The sequence below is a fragment of the Pisolithus orientalis genome (genome assembly GCF_024613125.1).
Source record: "Pisolithus orientalis strain OTSU chromosome Unknown F5J12scaffold_5, whole genome shotgun sequence".
Taxonomy (NCBI): Eukaryota; Fungi; Basidiomycota; class Agaricomycetes; order Boletales; family Pisolithaceae; genus Pisolithus; species Pisolithus orientalis.
In genome coordinates, this window is record NW_026260786.1 from 667,193 (window position 1) to 679,335 (window position 12,143).

Consider the following 12,143-nt stretch of genomic DNA (forward strand, 5'->3'; position numbering starts at 1 on the left):
CTACCTCAATGGCCCACAGATGGAAGGCCTTGTTACCCTGTGTTGATGACAGCATCTTCTGCTGGATAGCTTCTGCCCAATCACTGGGGAGCCAATATGTATGAACCTTGTCCATAAACCCAGTGAAGGTCAGAGCAGTTAGCTGACTACCATTGTTACTGATCCAATCCTGTACACAAGGATCCAGAAGGTGGCCAGCAACCTTGGTGACCTGAATGTCTTCTGCTATGCTTTTCAGCCAGAAGTAGTTCTCACAACCTAACTCCCAGCTACACAGCCCTTCCAGGGTAATGTCACCCACTGTTAAGAAGGGAGGGGCTTTTCTGGGAGTAGTATTCTTGCATCATGCTATCAGGGACTGCACTGAAGACATTGCAATGGCAAGAAGTATCACAGTAAAGCTGTTGGATGACAAAGAGCTGTCTGTTGAAGTAGGAGATGGTGGGAGGGACACTGGTAGGGGAATATGCAAAGGAGAGGTGGGCAGAGACAGAGTGTCATCAGGTAGGGCCATGAGTGGTGACATAGGTGGCAGGGGAAGAAAGACAGCAGACAATGGGGATGACAAAGATGAAGACAGTGGCAATGACAACAGTGTTGCAGGTGGAGGGTTATTCCCTTGACTATGAGTAGTCAAGGGTATGGGGACAGAGGGGACATGACAAGACAGCAGCTTGACACCTTTACCAGGTATCAACATGCACTATGGCATGTTCAAAAAAAGTGGAACTCACTGTGGTAGGGGTGAGCACACTCAGGACAAATAACAACAAGACAGAACATGGACAGGCATGTGGGATTGAACAACCAAGCATACTCTCTGATACAAGATGATGGAGAGAGAAAGAAAGAGGGAAAAGAAGATATTATCCATGATGCAGACAGCACCAGTATATATATCCCCAGTGTCCAAACAACACAACACAGCAGGGATCCACATGCCCAGACAATGTGCAATAGGAGACATGATAGCATGATGTGCTAGCAGTAGCATCATGAGTGGTGTGTGTTAGTGGTAGCAGCATTGACAGCATGAGTGTGGCATGTTTAGTGGTAAGCAGTATGCTTACATCATCCTTGCCATTGTTGGTGTCAGCTTGGCAGTGCACTTCTTCCACCATAGAGTCTAAGTGTAATGATAACTGCATATGTGGGATGGACTATGAGCCTTGCCCTAGTAGGACAGTACTAGTGGTATCTCTTAAGCAATGTGACAAACTGGCTACCTGCTTCTTGGTGCAACAATGACAATGCTCATCTAATTCATGATTTACTGTACATATCAGAAAGTACTATTAATGGAAGGTACTGGGAGCCTTTGCTACATGAAGGGATATCATCAATCCTATTTCTCCCCAGCTAGGCAGTGTTGGAGATTTCTAAACCCCCCTTCCAATGCTCCCAAATTGGGACATGTTTAGACTCATTCCAACCAAATTAGCCACAGATTCCAAGTTCAGTTACATAATTGACACGCCTCGCCTTTTGTCCAGGCCGAAGCACCCTGGGTGACACAGGGTGACATGCAAGAACTAAAAATTTGTTATCCCCATCCCACAAATTGCATGCTTCAGGTATTCCACAGTTACTTCGAAAAAACCAGGTATATACATATCAGCAATGCTTCTAGCCAAGCAAGCCGTAGCAGACAATCCTTTAGCTCCGGGAAAATCTGATAGTTCCGCTCACGGAATCATACACTCATCATGGACCCATACCTACCGCACCTGGTTCATACGTCCTAGGTGCAGACGAAGCGGATCGAGGCCGCTTTCTCGGACCCCTCGTTCATGGCGCTGCTTACTGTCTAGTTTCCTGGAAGGCAGAACTTGACAAACTCGGGTTTGCTGGTGAGCAAACATCACTTGGAACTTTCCAGGCTGCAACTCCGATCCTTCCACAGATTCCAAGACTTTGATCCCGTCAAAGGGTACCGAACTACCACTGGACGTACCCGAAGAATCTGGGCCGGTCAGTGCGCGTAGTTACGTACTGGTCTTGACTTTCCTACAGCAAGTTAATTAATAGTTCCTAGTCCCTGGGCAATATCCAATGGTATGTTAAAGGTTCCTCCGACGAATTTGAACAAGCAATCACAAGGTGCGACAAATCTACTCGTTCGTGAAGTGCTCCAGCGGGGCGTACAACTCTCAGAGATGCACGCTACTCTGCGTTCTGCAGACAGCTTCCGGCTGGATCTCACATTGTGCAGGTATATGTTGATGCTTTAGGAACGACTACGACTCTACGAGACCTACTTATCTTTGTTATTCCCGGAAATCCAATTCACTGTCACCCAGAAAGCGGACTCGAAATTCAAGATTGTAGGCGCGGCCAGTGTTGCCGCAAAAGTGACCAGGGACACGTGCATAGAATCGTGGACATTCGAGGAGCTTCAGAACATAACAGCTGATGAGAGTTTTCGGTAGAAATTTCGGAAACGATTATCCGTTAGGTTGACTGGTTTGTTGTTATCTGGATCGTATGCTTATATGCCTCAGGTCCAAAGACACAAGAATGGATGAAGGATACACTCCACCCAACATTCTGCTTCCCCTCGATGGTACGATTCTCGTGGATGACAGTGAAGGTTATGCTGGATAAATCTGCACATCCGGTGAAATGGTACGTGAGTGAGGCGTTCCTGGATTACTATAGAGGTCTCGATAAACGAATCCAGGATTGATGAAGGACGGGAGCCTTCCATCGCTGCGTTTGGCAATGGTAGAAGCAGAGATAAAGACCGAATTATCGTCGCCAAAGATCCATGTCTACATAGCGTTGGCATAATGTGATGCTTGGCGCGTTTCCTTCACACAATCAGATGCACAGTCAGCAGGCAGATCCCTCTTGAAGTGACCTTTCGAGCTATTTCACGCGATAGTCCTTGCCTCATAGCGGTTATGCAAAGGGCCACCAAGCATTCTATATTCGTGTTATTTATAGCAGGGTCAAACATTCTCAGTCTGTGATACTAACGTGATATTTCTTTCCTATTGCTACAGATGCAGTGGTGCGGTATCGAGAACGCCACTAATACAACGGCCGCTGGACTCTCAAAATTCTCCGTGCTGGGCCAGAGCTTCCTGAGCACGTTTGTGCGCTTCACAGTTGGCTGAGTACATGCGTTGGAGGAACGAAAGGAATGTAGACTAACCTTCGTGTTTAGCGCGTTGTTTGTCGACCTCATCCATCCCTTTGGTCTCGGCGATTCGGTCAATGAACCCGCCAGTCAGAGCCGCCCTGCATGTCGTAGATTAGAGGCGAACAGGGTTCAGGTATCAAGCAACATACAAGAGCTCGACTGCCTTCTCATGGTTGACTGGTTTGCCGTTCTTTGCAACGTGATGCTCGTAGGCCTTCGCCGCCTGTGATGGATGTGGTTAAACGAACGTTGTCTATCGTATTGTCTCATACCTCGTACGACGCGGCGGCGGCGATGAGCTCGTGAGAGAGCTTAGCTGTGTGGCCACCCCCACTCAACTGCTTGTGTGCGGCTGCTTCTGCTGAATTTTCTGTGAACCACATGTTTGTTGTGTTGATTTCTGTTGATTTAGCAGTGTGTTAAAACCTGGGGGTTTATATAGTCCTCTTGGGTGCCTGGGACAAGTGAAACACCGTGTCCCACAGAGCGGGGCGCAGCACGCCCGATGATATCATACTCCCCCGATGATGCACTCTGACCTATCATGTACTGCTAAATCCCTTGTCAGAACGAGTGGGCTGTCCAGTAATTCCCCGCTACTCTAAGAATACCTCTCCCTCGTCATAACACCCCCGTAGTGGGGTAACCTCCGGTGGGTGAAATGACGTGTCCGCATGGAAAGATGACGCAAGGGAGTCGGCATTATATCGATTGATGACAACAATCTGAAACCAAGACTTGGAGCCCGTAGCTAATATAGTTCTGGGGTTTCTCTGAAAATAAACGTACTTATTAGCACAGCGGAGGCCTTCGACAAATCCCTCTAGTGCATGTGACTTGGGAGTTACCTGGGAGATTAGTTCGTCATCGTCGTTCAAGGACTTCCATTTTCTCGCTACGTGAACTCTTCCACTCATCTATCTGACTGATGGCCACAACATAATAGAACCCTTGATTCTACTTTCGTAGGAATCGTTGCTTCTCCCCACGCCAACGTCAAGTCGACAGGATGAAGGCGCTCCGCAAAATCTGTAATGCAAATCCTACCGCTATAGGAGGTACACGCTATTGTGACGTGGACACCACAAACCATTGAAGACCATGCATACAGTAACTGGCGCGAACACTATACGATAGCTGCACGATACTCAGGTTGTTCTATCCATTACTCTAACATTGAGTATAACCAGCATCGAAAAAAAAACCCAGTGCGTACTGCACATCCCAGTAAACCGAACACAACATACGAGTCTAACTCAACGGACCGGGCCAGTCAGGCAATCCGGTTAAGGCAGCGTTGGTTGCCTCACGGACGCGCCGCTTGCTGGAAACATCCCCCGACTGCCTGTAACTGCTATATACTTCCTGCAGTTGGAAGACTGACGCAGCAGCGGTATCTGGGTAGTATGGGTTTAAGTAAATCACTCTGTCATACCAATAACGATAAGAAATGCTCTGCTTACCAACATTCGACACTGCTTCTTTCATTGCCTACTGCCAGTCAGCAAAAGAATTCCGGAAAGAAGAGAAAAGGCGACTCTAACCTGCTTCCAACCTTCGATATGGGAATTACTATTGTATCCATATCCCTGAGGCGCATCTCCGAAGAAGCCGGAAGAACCTCCACCGTACTGCCGTACCGTGTTTTCGGCATGCTGTTTCCGGAAAATCCAGGCATCCTTCAGGGCCTCGCACGCATTGATCAGCTGCTTCCATGCATATGGGTCCCAGGCCTCTAGGTCGGCCTTATGAGACCGGAGGAAGTCACGCGGATGCTGTTCTCCTCGAGGCCCCTTGCTTCCTCCTCCCGAGGAAGACCCACTCAAGTGGGAACGATTGGGTGACGCCGGCTGTTGTTGGGCGTATGGATCGAATTCCGAGAGATACGATGGACTACTCCTAAACTGTTGCGGATAGCCTTGGTTGGAGTACTGCTGGCCGCCACCGGTGTACCCGTATTGCTGTGAGCCCGTCTGCTGCTCGAATGTACTTGTTGGCTGTGGCTGGAATCCGGCTCCTGTTGTCGATATGAATTGACTATTGGTGCGGATGCGAAACGTAAGATGGCCCAGTATAAATGAACAAAACTTACTGTGGCGTATTAGTGTATTGCGGGGTATATGATGCTGAAGCAAACTGGCTGTAGTTCTGGAACTGGGGCGGCTGCCCTGGATACTGTCCGGAATATTGCTGCTGCTGCCAGTACGGGTATTGTTGAGCCTGATACTGGGTGCTGTCAGCATACTCCGTTCCACTGTATCCTACTTGAATCTGCGGTGGCGGAGACTGTAGGGAACTTGAACTTGTAATATCTGGGAAGCGGGTGTACGGGTTGGAGGGATCGTCGAGGAATGGATTGTTGGAGAATTGAGTTGGATTGCTGGGACTCTTGGGCCCGCAATGGTTGGCGGCGTACATAGTGGCGAAGATCTGGTTTCAAGCGATACGATCACGTCGCAGAGTTGACGACACTGGCGACACTGGGTGAAGCAAGCTCCGGGTGAGGATCTCTTGGACTTCGATGCGATAATGAGGTCTGGGAGGACGACGAGTGCTAAACGGTGGGCTGCGCGATCCCCTTAAGAGTAGACTTATATGTCATGCAGTGCACAGCCTCCTTTCTTAGCACAGGTCATATATAGGGGTCAATTCATATGTGGACGACAGTCACTGGTCTATCGTAAACACGTAGCAAGATCCATCGTCCCCGGCACTGACAACAACTGACCCCTCCAAACCCAGAGACGCACTGAAAACGGCGCCCTCGTTACCCTTGTGGACAGTCAGCAACGTGCCAGTTCTGGCATCCCAGGTTTTGAGAGTTCCGTCCGCTGAGCCTGTAGTGACAAGGGGACTCCTCGGCACTGGATGGGACAGCACGGCTGTGATAGTCTGCGGCCATAACTAAGTTTGTGAGAAGTATGCTATGCAAATGTACACCCACCTCCTCTCCATGGTCTAGCGTCGCACGCGCACGCATCGTGTTAAGGTCCCACATGTAAGCCTTGCCATCCGCGCCACCGCTCACGGCCAGACCTGCTCCTCCTGATATCCCTGTCGGCTCCACGAAACTTAAGGCTTCCACGCTTTGACCCTCTGTGTGACCTCCGGGTGTGCCAACTATTTCACCCTTGCTGAGGCTTACAACACGGATACCCCCCGACTCTCCGCCTACTACTGCCAGCGTTGACGAAGGGTTGATTGCTACGGATGTTATTCCTCCCATGTCGAAACGAGCATTACTAGGCCCAAGTTTGAAAATTGGTGCTGTAGATCTCGGGTCCCAGAGGATGAGAAGTCCATCTGCACATGCTGTTACGATCCTTTTACCTGCCAAATGAAAAAAAAAAAAAAAGTAAGCAATGCATAACGTACGCCCAGCGCGAAGTGGGAAGTTACCATCTGGAGTAAATTCACCGCATTGGACAGGTCCCGTGTGGCCAGAGAAAACCTGCATCGTGTTTCCGGATGGCACTGGTATCCACCGTCAGGTTCATCACGAGAGAGCTGGACGGGTGTCTTACGTTGCCATAACCAAACGGTAGAATCATTAGATCCCGCGAGTAGGACAGTCCCCTTGGGATGCCACCGGAGCCACTGTGTGCAGGAACATTAAGAAGAAGTAAGAAAAACAGGACAATTACTTGGTAAGGGGCAGTCACCATGACTTCATCCGGACCTTGAAGTTCAGTCAAGAACTCCCAAGTTCTGTAGTTCTCCTTTCCATGCCGGCGCCATATCCTAACCTTCCCGTCCATCCCTCCAGTGGCGATCATCTCCCCGTCACGACTGAAGGCCGTGCTCGTCACACTGTCCGTGTGACCGGTAAGCTTCACGATCGTTTCTCCGTCTGTGATATCCCAGATATATCCTAGATCGTCCTCGCCTCCAGAAGCTGCTAGGGGTTGTGTAGGGTGACAGGAGACTGCGAATACGGACCCTTGATGTTCTCGAAAACTACTGACCAAGCTTTCGCTCTGTTCACGCGAGGGTAACTCCCCTACGCCGTCCTTCTCTTCCTCCTCTCCATCCTCGTCCTCGTCCATGGGTATGTCTTCATCGTCTGGCAATTCAGCGAGGATGTCGTTGGGATCGATAAACTCGAATTCCTCTCTTTCTTCGATCGCTTCTTCTTCAGTCGTCATAGGATCAAAGGAGTGATTTTTGAATGGTCTGTGAAGGTCGAAGATGACACCGAGACTTTTTATCGGTTCCGAGAGAGCTGATTACTCAGATCCAAAATTCAGTAGCTGTGCTGCTTAGACTACACTTGCCTGCGATCTGAGTAGAGCTGACGAATCCTCTGAGTGACCCACGACAGCAAGGATAAAGCCCCCTGCAGGACACTTTATCGCGTCCTCCACTCGCTCTGACGCTTTGCAATCGCCAGCGGGCCGTCGGACCGAGAATAGAGTTTGCTGACTAAGCCGGAGACTAGCTACATACAAGCTCCACGTCAGACTACGTAACCAAACCCCCACCTCGTCACTAGTTGTCTTGCTATGATGAGGTTTTCTCGCCCGCTATTCCTATCCAGCCTACTGGCCGTCGTGGTTGCGTCCAACGTTGTCGACCTTGGACCAGACAACTTTGACGCGATCATTGGTAAGGGTAAACCAGGTCTCGTGGAGTTGTAAGTGTGCAGACATTTGTTTGCGCGTAGCTTGTTTTGATGGTTTTTCGTGTACTTCAGCTTTGCACCTTGGTGGTAGGTGTTTCTTCACTGAACCTTCTCTCGTCTGACTGCATTTCTCTTTCATCACAGTGGACATTGCAAAGTAAGTTTACTTCCTGTTCCGTTATTTTTTTTTTTTTCTTTTACCCCCCTAACTTGGGCATGTCAGAACCTCGCACCGACGTATGAGCAGCTTGGAGATGCATTTTCGCATGCAAAAGATAAGGTCGTTATCGCCAAAGTCGATGCCGACGGTGCCGGTCGTCCGCTAGGTGAAAAGTACGGCGTCTCGGGCTATCCAAGTAAGTCACATGTACCAATTTCATACGTGACGCGCCAACATCCTGTTTCCCTCAGCACTCAAATGGTTTGACGAGAAGGGAAATGCCGAGGCTTACGAAGGAGGCCGAGACCTCGATGCGTTGGCTACTTTGTGCGCAGTCCGTGGCTGTCTGCGTTTCGAGATACTCACCTATCACGTAGCGTTTCTAAAAAAGCTGGTGTCAAATCGAATATCAAGCCCCCTCCTCCACCGGAAACTCTGATCCTGGACGCTCACACATTCAATGACGTCGCATTGGTGATCCCATTTCTGTGCTGCGTGTTGAGCATGTGATAATCTCTGTTGTAGGACGATACGAAGGACGTACTCGTAACATTCACGGTAGGCATGGCAATTACTTGGCATTTGACGCGTTATAATTATCTTTCCGTTAGGCTCCTTGGTGCGGACACTGCAAGAACCTCAAACCGATTTATGAACAAGGTCAGATATCGCAACTGGATTACATTTAGTCTGTGCTGAGGCTTGTCACAGTCGCGCAAGCCTTCAAGCCGGAAAGTAACGTAGGTTTAAATTTCGTGTGGTGTTTTTGGCTAGGAAGAATCTTGTTCAAACACGTATACCAGTGTATCGTTGCTAACATTGATGCGGATGCCGCCTTGAACAAAGAGCTTGCTGCTCAGTATGGTGTTGCCTCGTACCCTACCATAAAATTCTTCCCTAGGGGTGGCAAGGAGGTGGAAGACTACAATGGCGCTCGCACTGAAGAAGCTTTTGTCAACTTCCTCAATGAGAAGTGTGGCACAAACAGAGCCGTTGGTGGTGGCCTCAACGATCAGGTATTGTTAAACATCGTGCATTCTTCTGGGTATCTATTAATATATTGTGTAGGCCGGCCGTCTGGCCGAGTTGGACGCCCTTGCTCAAAAGTTCTTGACAGCAGCAGGTAATGCAAGGGATGCAGTGCGCAAGGAGGCCGTCGCCTTGTCGGAGGGTCTGGGGTCCGCATCTCAATACTACGCCCGTGTGATGGAAAAAATTGTCAAGGACAGTGAAACCTACATCGATAAGGAATCCAAGCGGTATGTCAGATCTGTGGGTCTTCAAGGAAGTTACCGACACCTTTGCCTTTCTTAGTCTCGCGTCGATTTTGAACAAGCGCACATTGGCCTCCGCTAAATTGGACGAGATTAAGATCAAACTCAATATTTTGAAGGCGTTCGTCTCTCAAAAGTTGGAGGAAGCTGAAGAAGAGGAGGTGAACGGTTTTGGAAGAGCTACTGCTGAGCTTTGAGTTCCCTGTAGGAGTAAATGCATATGCTAGAACCATCTTATTGTGGATTGTGGTGCTCCCACTAGAAGGACGGACATTTGTTTCTACCTATGCTGTGGAATGTTCCTAGTGCCACGAACGCCCACCCACTAGTACAGCAAGTCTCCAATGACACGTTGCAGGCACGCGGGAGAGAAGGCATTATTAACCCGATCATTGCTTGCCAACGCCATGCTAAATTGATTTTGGTGGAATCGAGACACAAGACACGCGGATGGCCTCGAGGACGGGTCAGGTGCCGATAATCGGGGATCGCTCTTCCACATAACCGAAATGGTTTATTCTTCCACACATGCAGTAGTGATTTAAGATCCTGGGCTCCGCAAGACCCGTATCGATAGTTTCAACTGGGCACAAACAGACCACCATGGACGGTTCCGATATCGAGGAATCCTTCATCCCATCTCCTCCTACAGATTCTGACGCAGAATCGTCGCCTCCACCGATGCCCATACCGATGAGAGGAAGGGCAGACGTTCCTCGACCGCTTCGTGCAGCACGGTTTTCAGCACGGGAAGGGCGTTGGATACAGACCACCAATTGCGCTCGTGGGATAAGAGAGCCATTGCCTACACGGGTACGGCTCGTGAGCTGGAATGTAGATTTCCAGACGAAGGGCCCCAAAAAACGACTGATGGCCGCGCTGCTGCACCTCCAGCGGCAGGTACTCAGATGCCAGACGCCAGCCGAGCGTCCAGATCCCTGCTGTATCTTGCTTCAGGAAGTATGTGTGGGTTCATTCACGATGATCCTCACGAACGAGTGGGTGCAACGATACTTTCTCGTTGTGCCCACATCTACAGACAAATGGCCGGCTGGGGCGACGTACGGGACGGTTATGCTGGTGTCACGCACGGTCCCTGTGTCGAACGCGTTTACGATCGAATTCAGTAACTCAACGATGGCAAGGAATGCGATATTTGTGGACTTAAAGCTGAGCGTGCCGGCACCGCCACATTCGCCACGGCTGTCCGACGGCATAGTAACGGTCCGGGTCGCGAATACGCACTTGGAGTCACTGCCCAGAGGGGCTGCGGCGCGACCCATGCAGTTGGGGCTTATCTCGGAGAAGCTGCGGGAGTACGAGCTTCGTGGAGGGGTGGTTGCCGGGGATATGAATGCCATTGGACCGTCGGATATGAGTATTGCGGAGGATGTAGGATTGATGGATGCATGGCAACATGGGGATGACGAGGAGGAAGGATATACTTGGGGATACCAACCCAGGGAACAATATCCACCCGGGAGGCTGGACAAGGTGCTCTTCACGACGAGGGGGGGATTTGCAGTGGAGGAGCCGGAGAGGTTTGGTGTCGGGGCAAAGACGGACTACGGAGATTGGATCTCAGACCACTTTGGGCTTGCGACTACGCTGCACGTCGTGAGAGAGGACGAGGGGATCATGATGGAAATGTGAGTGACGTCTGCGCAGCACCCTGGCCTGGTGACAGCTGCGGCGACGGGTAATCGATCATGTTTTTTCTTCTAATAACTAGTATGTACATGTACACAAGCCCATACTGTATGTCACATTTATCCGAGTTGTTGTGTTGTGTTTGGTCGTGTGAGACCAAAAGTAAAATTGGGGCGGAGACATAATAAATTCAGAAATGAGGTCACGTCGCTGCCAGCCTTTTTCTTCCTTCCAAGCGCCTGGTTGCTCTCAGCCCTGACCACAATGAAGTCCACGTTCGCTGCTGTTGCCCTCTTCGTCGCTGCTGCCCTCGCGCAGTCGACCCTCACCATCAACACCCCGTAAGTCTCGTCCCCAATGCTCGTCGTCGTGTTCTTATGATCCCCCCAACAAGTGCCAACGTGGTAGAGTGTGAACCGACTCTCATCACCTGGAGCGGTGGAACTCGTGAGTACTCGTCGCGTGTCTTCTCTAACTCTAACTCACTCGCGACAAAACTCAGCCCCTTACTTCCTGGTACGTCGTGGTGTATCCTACTCTTCAGCTGACTCGTCAACTACGCATGTCCCCTCGTACAGAGGTGAGTTTTAACCCATTACGTCACATATAGACGTTCCTCATTCGGTCACCCGAATAGCATTCTACCTGGTGCTACTCCGAACGGTGCCGCCCTCGAGAACCTTGGCCAACAGAACAGCACTTCCGTCACCTGGGTTGCAAACATTGCAGCTGGTTCGTGTTTGGACGGTCATTCTCTGAAATAAACATTGACCTTCTGTGACTAGGCACTTCGATTGGCCTTACCCTCCGCGACAATACTGGTCAGGTCGCCCAGTCCGCACCGTTCACCATTAACAGTGGTTGTGAGTACTCATCGAGTAATTCGTATTGCGACCCGGACTTAACTTGCCTCCAGCTTCTACGTCCTGCTTGAACACCACCTCCCGTGAGTAGAATTGGGTGAATGGTATTGCTTTTTTTTTGACTGTTGAATTCAGTTGCGGCTGGTCCTACCGCTGCTACGAGTGCCGCTAGTGGCAGCAGTCCCACAACTACCTCCCCCAGCTCTTCCAAAGCCTCTAGGTGAGTGGGGACGAGCACTCGATTGTTGATGACGTCATCTTACATATTCCAGCGCGAGCTGGTACATCTGCTGGCACCGCCGCAACGTCAACATCCACCACCAGCACTGGTGCGGCCATGGCCAACGCTGCTAACTTGGGTGTTGCCGGTGTTATTGGCGCCGCAGCGGTCGCCCTCTTGCTTTGAAATGAGTACCGTGGTATTAGTCAC

At 50.3% G+C, this 12,143-nt stretch overlaps 7 protein-coding genes across 7 annotated transcripts; 4 read left to right on the forward strand and 3 right to left on the reverse strand.

The window, feature by feature from the left end:
* Positions 1 to 1,948: 1,948 nt before the first annotated feature.
* F5J12DRAFT_809958 (uncharacterized protein) lies at positions 1,949 to 2,780 on the forward strand. The gene is made up of 4 exons (XM_051744755.1): positions 1,949 to 1,984; positions 2,036 to 2,055; positions 2,128 to 2,455; positions 2,502 to 2,780. The coding sequence occupies exons 3-4, from the start codon at positions 2,413 to 2,415 to the stop codon at positions 2,684 to 2,686; spliced, it is 228 nt and encodes a 75-aa protein (XP_051603028.1). The 5' UTR covers positions 1,949 to 1,984; positions 2,036 to 2,055; positions 2,128 to 2,412; the 3' UTR covers positions 2,687 to 2,780.
* A 130-nt stretch (positions 2,781 to 2,910) lies between these two features.
* F5J12DRAFT_809959 (uncharacterized protein) lies at positions 2,911 to 3,622 on the reverse strand. Its single transcript, XM_051744756.1, has 4 exons — positions 3,418 to 3,622; positions 3,295 to 3,368; positions 3,158 to 3,243; positions 2,911 to 3,103 (listed from the first exon to the last, which is right to left on the reverse strand). Exons 1-4 carry the CDS (start codon positions 3,526 to 3,528, stop codon positions 3,057 to 3,059), a joined length of 318 nt encoding a protein of 105 aa, XP_051603029.1. The 5' UTR covers positions 3,529 to 3,622; the 3' UTR covers positions 2,911 to 3,056.
* Positions 3,623 to 4,396: 774 nt separating this feature from the next.
* F5J12DRAFT_889617 (uncharacterized protein) lies at positions 4,397 to 5,563 on the reverse strand (the record flags this gene model as incomplete). Its single annotated transcript, XM_051747352.1, has 4 exons — positions 4,397 to 4,542; positions 4,609 to 4,636; positions 4,690 to 5,182; positions 5,238 to 5,563. The coding sequence occupies 4 exons, from the start codon at positions 5,561 to 5,563 to the stop codon at positions 4,397 to 4,399; spliced, it is 993 nt and encodes a 330-aa protein (XP_051603030.1).
* A 196-nt stretch (positions 5,564 to 5,759) lies between these two features.
* Positions 5,760 to 7,532, reverse strand: F5J12DRAFT_809964 (ribosome biogenesis protein Sqt1). The gene is made up of 6 exons (XM_051744757.1): positions 7,420 to 7,532; positions 6,808 to 7,367; positions 6,670 to 6,742; positions 6,545 to 6,619; positions 6,090 to 6,475; positions 5,760 to 6,037 (listed from the first exon to the last, which is right to left on the reverse strand). The coding sequence occupies exons 2-6, from the start codon at positions 7,288 to 7,290 to the stop codon at positions 5,813 to 5,815; spliced, it is 1,242 nt and encodes a 413-aa protein (XP_051603031.1). The 5' UTR covers positions 7,291 to 7,367; positions 7,420 to 7,532; the 3' UTR covers positions 5,760 to 5,812.
* On the forward strand, positions 7,470 to 9,600 carry F5J12DRAFT_445491 (protein disulfide isomerase). The gene is made up of 11 exons (XM_051739459.1): positions 7,470 to 7,778; positions 7,839 to 7,853; positions 7,911 to 8,122; positions 8,178 to 8,253; positions 8,304 to 8,400; positions 8,452 to 8,484; positions 8,538 to 8,586; positions 8,638 to 8,666; positions 8,730 to 8,942; positions 8,995 to 9,185; positions 9,241 to 9,600. Exons 1-11 carry the CDS (start codon positions 7,648 to 7,650, stop codon positions 9,395 to 9,397), a joined length of 1,203 nt encoding a protein of 400 aa, XP_051603032.1. The 5' UTR covers positions 7,470 to 7,647; the 3' UTR covers positions 9,398 to 9,600.
* Positions 9,601 to 9,803: 203 nt separating this feature from the next.
* On the forward strand, positions 9,804 to 10,853 carry F5J12DRAFT_903868 (Endonuclease/exonuclease/phosphatase; the record flags this gene model as incomplete). Its single annotated transcript, XM_051748462.1, has 2 exons — positions 9,804 to 9,810; positions 9,910 to 10,853. 2 exons carry the CDS (start codon positions 9,804 to 9,806, stop codon positions 10,851 to 10,853), a joined length of 951 nt encoding a protein of 316 aa, XP_051603033.1.
* Positions 10,854 to 11,050: 197 nt separating this feature from the next.
* F5J12DRAFT_809975 (uncharacterized protein) lies at positions 11,051 to 12,143 on the forward strand. The gene is made up of 6 exons (XM_051744758.1): positions 11,051 to 11,191; positions 11,245 to 11,297; positions 11,353 to 11,366; positions 11,486 to 11,582; positions 11,636 to 11,713; positions 11,767 to 12,143. Exons 1-6 carry the CDS (start codon positions 11,115 to 11,117, stop codon positions 11,802 to 11,804), a joined length of 357 nt encoding a protein of 118 aa, XP_051603034.1. The 5' UTR covers positions 11,051 to 11,114; the 3' UTR covers positions 11,805 to 12,143.